The sequence below is a fragment of the Phytophthora infestans genome, genomic scaffold, assembly GCF_000142945.1.
Source record: "Phytophthora infestans T30-4 supercont1.40 genomic scaffold, whole genome shotgun sequence".
Taxonomy (NCBI): domain Eukaryota; phylum Oomycota; class Peronosporomycetes; order Peronosporales; family Peronosporaceae; genus Phytophthora; species Phytophthora infestans.
Window position 1 is genome coordinate 1,396,530 of NW_003303719.1, and position 8,266 is coordinate 1,404,795.

The window sequence follows — 8,266 nt, forward strand, 5'->3', positions numbered from 1 at the left end:
TGCTCGATAGAGTGGGAATGTGCTGATGGAGGCTAATGGTTATCTTGAGTGCAGCGCTTGAGGTGGCGAGGTCGCTTGTGTGGTGGAAATCAAAACCGAAAGTGAATCGTTCGAGCAGGAAGACAAGACGCAGTCGAAGTCAAAGGTTTGTGGTAAAGAGATCGAGTGGAGAGGTGCTTGTGCGTTGGAGCTCAAAACCGACAACGACCTTCGGTTTTGAGCTGCAACGCACCCACTCGCTGTAGCCACTGCGATCACTTCTGACCTGCTTGACTTCAGAGTGATAAGAACGCACGTAAACTTCAGCATATGCAATAGATTCGAGTCTCTTGTCTTGAAACTGGAGGTTGCAGATCTCATTGCCATCACACCTGTGCTTGTAGTGGAGTGGCGCTACATTACAAGTACCGTACAATGCTGATCTTGCGATGGGCAGCATTATACTGTGAAAATTTGCTCCGATACTAACGTGCACTTGAATCTCGACATGAATATGAATGAATCCAATGCTGACCAGGTGCTAGTAACACCGGCACCCGCAGATTCATGCAACAACAATGAGAGGTGTTAGCACCAAAACGCTGAAAAACTATAAACTTTTGTTGAACTTTTTTGTTGTCACTGGGATGAGACGATCAATGTACTGCAAAGTATGATTGAGAAGCAATTTGTAGACGAGTGACCTGTGTTTACCAAGTGACCAAGTGCACTAAATTTAGTGTTGCAGTGATTTTAGGACTTCCAAACTTCACACACTCTATGGTAAGGAAGCAAATACTGCATCACACCATCAGCGCTCCACAAATCGCAGTCATGAGCTATTGTTCGGCTTTCAAGTTCGAAGAAGCAAAACGTGACGTGGAAAATCGACTCGAATTGCTATTCAGCTGCAAGAAAACGTTCTCTGAATCAGCGTAGAGCTTGTACAAACCACGTTTCATTCTGTTGAGTAAAAAGGTACCACAATGTCAACTCAAATAAGGCAAATACACGAAGAAATACAACTTGATCTTTGGTAGAACCCATAATCCGACCCAAAGCACAGCGCGTTTAAAAATCCTCCAGCCCCACGGCTGTCTCGCAATCGACAGTGTAGCAGTAATCGGAGCATCACGCCATACTTGAATACCATGTGAGTGCCCCGTCGTACTCCATAGCAACGATCCGTCGGCTTCATCTTTGCCACTCAACGCATTGAATCACCTCCAGTTTACCGATCCTGCAAGCCCGTGCCGACAAGAAACCTGCTGTCCCGCATTAGCCACAACGTTAGACGCCACTCCTGTCCCGACAGCCACAAGAGCCACAAAGAGCCACCTAGCGCAGAACAAATACCCACCTTCTGGTTCCTCAAGTCGGTGTAAGCGCAGACGACATGTATACCTATCTCTCGCATTCGGAGCCCCGCGTGAGCATTCTGCAAACCCGTGTCGACAAGAAATCTGCTGTCCCGCATTATCCACAACATGATACCCCACTCCTGTCACGACAGCCACAAGAGCCACAAAGAGCCAAATAGCGCAGAACGAATACCTACCCTCTGGTGCCTCAAGACGGCGTAAACGCAGACGAGTGTATACTTATCTCTCGCATTCGGAGCCCCGCGTGAACAAGCTGACATATGCGCATCAACGGGTTTTTTTCGCAGCTCGAAAAACACCCAGCTCATTGAACCCATGCGCTTCAACAACAGCAGCCAGTACCCTCGATCGACCCCCAAACGGTGCTCTGGGGTCACCACTGGCCGGGGCCGCGGGATCCAGCTTGCCCGGCGTGTAGCTGCACATACTTCCCACCCCTTCGCCATTTTCCAAATGCTAAATCTCCGAAGGAGTAAAAATATGCACCAAATTAGACCTCAAAACCGCCGAACAGATCTTTTCGTACCATATCTCCCACCACTAAGCCCCAGATCCAGTGCAAACGTAGCCAGCGACCCCTTCTCTCCATGCACTTAGCAATGCGTTGAGCCGGCGTAGACATTGCGCGGACCTCCACATCGTACGTGGAGGCCGTGCCCGCAGTGTTAACGGCCATTTTCAGTCTCGCAACGAGTCAACAATCGTTGATGCTATGGTCGACATGGTCGATCCGGTCGACCATCCATGCAAAGTCATACTCTACAGTAAAAGCATCACACCACCTTTCAACTACGCACACCTCCAGCGCACCATCACCACGTTCACATGCCATGGAGCGCATGTGGATACCACAATCGGGTCATCTTCACTATGGACAATAATGGTTATTATGTTCCAGCTGGCCTCGCAACACCCTCTGCGGTGATTATCCACGGTGATGCCGGCTTGACGGAGCCGCTATCCGCTGGTTCAATGGTCGAGGCCATCGTTCATGGTCATGCAGCGGGCCAGTTGTAGACATTGTAGGCCTTAACGCTCCTCGGCCTGTGCAACATGGCACGGTTGCACTGTAGAAAATGACGTCAAAGTGGCCGTAGCGCGCCCAGTAGGCCGGTTCGGGTGGTGAATGGTATGTGGTGGGGTACTTCGCTACTCGGCACGAGCTAGTAACGTAGCGTTTTGCCTGATTTCCGTCTCTGGCCGCGAAAAATGCCGCCAATCCAGCGGTGGAGACGTTGTTGCATGGCAGGAAAAGTATCCTTCAAGGCCATGGTACCGTATTCTCTTTGGCAGTGCAGATAGACGGCGTTAGTGTGCTTTTCACTCGCATTTGTGTGTATTTCATCGCATAGGGCGTGAAGGTGCTCACCTCACGTCGCCGCGTTACGGACAGGACTCGCGTCGAGTCTCTCCACTGTTAGTTCGTGCTCCGTTTCACGATGGTCCGTAGGTAGCTCCTGTTCAGTCACGGCGAACCCAAATCGACTATAAGTAGCAAGTTGAGAGCGTACTGTACGTGGAATCGGCAGTGTGTCACTGGGCATAGCAGGTCGAAAGTGGTGGACATGTGTTCTTTTTTCCCTCACCTGTCTACAAACGGTAGCGCCGATTCGCAGACGTGAAGTGAGGAGGGCGGCGCCTTTGACGTCGTTAGTGGTACTGTAGAAGCCTAGACAGTGTCAAGCAGCTTGCACTCTAAGCGGTCGTAAGGCGAACTGACAGTCCACGAGAGTCGGTGGTATGGCTCTTGGCTTTTTGACTGGTTCTCTCCCACCGAGGCTTGTACCACGTCGCAGTTTTAAGAAATATGTGACGTGGTACGGGGAAATAATCTTTTGGCAGATAGCCTTACAAACTTCAAATTCAAATACGAGATCCGACAGCTTTATCTTATTTCCTAGGTGGCCACATGTCGGGCAACAACGCTGTTATTGACGCTGGATCGCAATCCTACCATCACCTATTCACTCGAAGAAAGCGTATGCAACTGAGGACGCCAAGCTGAAGAGTGAAGCCGATGCCCGAGCGAGGTCTACGCTGAGTAAACAGGACTCGTCACGTGACCCTAGTAACAGTGAAAGAACAGCAAATACCGACTTGAGCGCTCTGCCTGCTTTTCATGGAGCTAAAGCCTATGCTGCTTACATCGAGAGCAAGTTATCGTCTCGTGTTGCTGCAGCTAAGGACAAGGAGGAATACCTCGGCGCTATCCGTCTTGCGAGTGATGACAAGAGTATTGAAGGTCTTCCCAAGGCAACACCTCCTTCCCGAGATGATGGCAAGGCACAAACTGGAGTCTTCGCTACGGCCTTGTTACACTTAAGTGTGGAGGATATCGCAAACTCAAAGGAAGCGTACACAATTGAGGACGCCAAGCTGAAGAGTGAAGCCGATGCCCGAGTGAGGTCTACGCTGAGTAAACAGGACTCGACACGTGCTGTATTGAGCCAGATGCGAACTGAACTTCAAGAGCTACAGGCACAAGACGCGGCGTTACCACCTCAAAGTCGCGTCGACTCGGAGGAGTGGGAGATTGATCTGGACTATGGAGATCTGTTGACTCGACAGGGCGATGAGGCGTGCGATGAAGTGCGCAAGGAGCTTGCGTTTGCAGTGGAGAAAGAGGAGATTCTACTGCTTAAGATGCGAGAGACGTACGTGGGTCCGCTCGCTGTAAAGCTGCTGACGTTGCGTGCGTTTGAAAGTGGATTAAGTGTCCAGTCCTTCCGCACCATGAAGATGCCGGCAACTTTACAGAAACGACTCGCAGAGATCCACACTGCCGACGCTGCTGCCAAGAAGCAGCCATCTACTGGAGCGAAGACTGGTCCACCTAGACGAGCGTCGGTATTAGATATCATGGAGAAGGACACTGCGCTAGACGAGGACTTTCCCTTAAAAGAAGACGAGCGACGTAAGCTCATGAGTCATAACGATCCTGCTGTCGGTGGGAATTGCGCAGCATCAAGCGGTCCGACAGCAGTACAGGAGACTAGTGGGTCAAAGTCCGTTCACGGCTTCGAGGCGCGCAAACGACTGCGCACGGAGCGAAAGGAGAGACTGGCACGCTGGCAGAGCAACAAACCAGGCGAAGATGCCGACGATCCCAGAGACGTGGTCGCGATCGCCTTTGCTCAACGCAACATGGGCGATTACAAGCTGAAAACGGCTCCAGACTACGTGGTTCCAGAACATCAGCGTGTCAACGCAGCGAAGAAATTGAGGCAGATGGCGCTCTTGGAGGAGAGTCTGTATGCCGCACGCTTGCGATTCAACGCCAAAGTGCTGGAGCTTCGCGAGTTGAAGGTGCAGCTGATCAACGAGCTGCATCGCGACCAGGAACGACTAGTCGAGCTTCGAGCCGCATTAGCGTCCAGCGGCGCAACACCATCCAGCGTGTCGTCCAAAGATCTAGTTGTGGACCTTCGCGAGTGGCCGGAGCAGCGGGAGCGCGTAAGCGACGCCGACATTGAGCTCTTCCTTCGAGAGCAGAAGGTGATATCACACGTGCAGACTCAGACTGGCGAAGCGGACTTGGCATTGACGCGCATCGGTGGGGCTGAGAAGCGTCCGCAATCAGCAGATCGATCCATCGCTGCCGTCGCACGAGCTTTGGAAGGAACGTCGGGAAAGGAGGCTGCAAAGGGCGTCACCATTGGCCATTTACATCTGCAGATGGACGACGGTACGGCAGCTGCTGCGACGGCTTCGTCTGCACACGCGGGTGCTCTAAATGTAGAAAACATGGACGAGGATGACGTGGTTGTCCATGAATACTTGATGCGCCAAGAAGCGCTACTGCTCGAGCGCAAGCAGCAACGCGAGATAGCGTCGTTTGACGCTGCTGTGGCTCACCTCCGTCATGAGAAACTCGCTCTCGAGGTAGGCTTCAAGCAAGCGGAACTTCGGCTGTTCACTCTCCTTAGCGAGTTGTCGCTGCTTGAGTCGTTCGAGAGCAAGGAAAACCTGTTGAGCAGTAAACTCGAGAAGAGTAAAGGGGAAAAGGCGCAGATTGTGGCGGACCTGCGCGATGTCCAAGACCTGCTGACGATCAAGAAACGCGATCTGGATGAATGGGCGCGACAGGAGAAGGCTGTGCAAGCAGAGTTCCTGACGCTTGTGAACGGCGGCACGGGGTCAAGTGCGACACCTCACCCGAGCTTTGCGGCGCTGCAGAAGCTGTTTAAGCGCAAGATCAAGCGAGCTAAGAAGAAACCCGCTTCAGGTGGCAAGGAAGAAGGGAAAGAGCCTGACAGTGCGAGAGACGGCGAGGAGCTAGAAGACGACGATGAAGAAGAAGAGGACGAAGACGAAGACTATGACGAAGATGACGACGACGATGACGAAGAAGAAGAGGATTCATGTCCGTCGGGATGCGACTTGACTCTGTACGAGAAGGTGCTGGCCCTGCGTGAGAAGCGTGCCGATGTAGACGACGCCATGGGGGAGCTGAACAAGGCGATCGAAGAGCTTCGGAAGGCCGGAGAGCGTCAGACAGCCAAGCAACGTGCGATTGACACGGAGTTGGCTGCGACGGAGCAGGATACGCAGCACTTCCAGAGTGAAAAGCAGTCGCGCTTCAACCAGCTTGACGTCGTAGTGCCGCTCAGTACGCGGCAACTATGTTGTCTTGAAGCTCCGTCTCCGACTCGGCAAAACTGGACGCTACCTGCTCAAGCTGATGGCTGCCTCGTGTTCACCACTCGCGCCTTCTCTGCGTTGTCTGAGCGTATCGAGTCGCTGCAAGCAGAGAACAAGAAGCTGCGTCAACAGTTCCGAGACCTTCACAAACAGCAGAACGTGCTTGCTAAGGAGAAGCGTCAGCAGCAAGAAGCCATTGCAAGAGCTCAGGATCGCAGCGAGCAGCTCATGCGACTGAAATTCGGACAGCTAGTGGACCTGGAGGTGCTGGATCGCGCTTGTGACGCGTCTTCGGTCGACGAGCTGCAGACTCGCGTCAAGCTACGCGAGGTCGAAGGTGAGCGAGCTCTGCGTCGTGCCAAGCAGACGCACCCGCAGCTGCAACACGCTATTCTGCAGGCGACCGAGCAGAACACGGCCTTGTTAGCTCAGATCGCTGCACTCACGGAGCGTCAGGCCGAACTGGAACGCGAACTCAATCGTCATCAGGGTGGTGACAGTAGCAGTGGGGACAGTGGCGGTGTACTCAGTCTTGACGAAGACGAGGCCTTGGTTGAGCGCGAGATGAAGGAGCGCAACAAGCTCGTGCGGCTGGTGAAGCTGCAGGCCAGAGAAGTTGAAGCGCTTAAGCAGGAGATCGGACTGCTGCGCGGCAAAGATGGAAAAGTGTATGCGCCTCGAGGGTAGAGCTTGGCGACGAGTAGGATCCAGAGCGGTTAATACAGAGTCTTGCTCGATAGAGTGGGAATGTGCTGATTGAAAATGCACAATTTATTATTAATATTAAATATTTAAAATATGAATATAGTGGCTTCCACCGCACATAACCATGTACACTTCTCCGCCACTAAAAAAGAACGTTTTCTTTGTATTAGCGCGTATTTTGCACCCCTAAGAGCATGTGCGCCCTCTCGAACACGATACGTAACATACATGCAGTGCAGTGGGAGCAGTGTTTGTGATTGAATTAGCGTAGAGGCACGTGATCAAACAAGAACACGAAACACGGAGGAACACCGAGTCAGATCATGTACATAACGCGATAGAAGGAACAGCTTGAAGTACGGAAAGTCACGGACGAAATAAGAATAGGCCACGAAATTTCATACGAAGCACGAACCAGGGAAGAGCCTGAAAAACACGGAGCCGCACGATCAGATGACAGCGGGTGAGAGCTGAAATAATGAAACGCCAACACGCTGAAAAAGCACGGACCAAGAGAGAGCACGTTCACAGTCACGGTAGACCACGCAGCTGTGCGAGTGCACGGAAAGGAGTTCTCCCACCACAGGTTACCCCGAAGCACGGTCGACGGCCAAACACAAATTCACGGGAGAGCATAAGCGGGAAATCACTGAACATTGGAGTACGATACGAGAACAGCCCACCGACCCACGGCACACGATACTACGGTAGCTAACGATAGCCTGGACGACCGATCAACGTCAACACCACGCCATAAACGACAGCATAGACGTTGGATTAACCACTAAACCGTGGGAGAACACGCAGCCACGCGAAATCACCGAACCACGGAGCCGGGTACCAGTGTAGAGCCTGAGGTCACCTAGCATCGAGGGACAATAGTGCATTACAACATGATTGCACGGACGACGTGCCAGCCACGAAGTCACAGGGAAACGATTCGGGATACCACGGTTGCACACCGCGGAGCACGATACCATTGTAGAACACGATACGCGGGCAAAGCAGATGCACTACGCGAGCACATTACCGTAGACATCATTGCCATACCGCGATTGCACGATAGCATGGTAACGCGGTCGATGGAACGGGCGACGGAACCACACGACTGCATGGAGGCACCAATCCACGGAATAGCACCCTAGACCGAAGACCATCAAGCCACGGAACACCATACCAGTGTAGAACCTGAGCTTACCGAGCCACGAAGGACAGTAGTACATGAGAACACGATTGCACGGACGGTGGATCAGCCACGAAATAAACGAGGGGGCTCTTAGGGGGGCCACGATTCTACATTGTGGAGTACGATGCCATTGCAAAACACAATAGCACGGGCAACGCAGGTGCACTACGCGAGCACAATACCATAGACAGCATTACCACACCGCGATTGCACGATAGCGTGATACCGCGGTCGATGGAACCTCACCAGGAACACGGGTGATGGAATAATACGACTGCGTGAATGCGCCAAACCACGGAATAGCACTCTTCGGCCAGAGTACCAGCGATGGGAGGCCAACGGCCACGCAAGAGGCAAATAGTTAAGTACACGA

The 8,266-nt window shown here is 52.6% G+C and overlaps 1 protein-coding gene across 1 annotated transcript; it reads left to right on the forward strand.

Annotated features, from left to right (window-relative positions):
• Positions 1-2,800: 2,800 nt before the first annotated feature.
• Positions 2,801-6,689, forward strand: PITG_15794 (truncated avirulence-associated protein 3.4T; the record flags this gene model as incomplete). The annotated part of the gene is made up of 1 exon (XM_002898003.1): positions 2,801-6,689. The coding sequence occupies one exon, from the start codon at positions 3,813-3,815 to the stop codon at positions 6,687-6,689; it is 2,877 nt and encodes a 958-aa protein (XP_002898049.1).
• Positions 6,690-8,266: the final 1,577 nt, after the last annotated feature.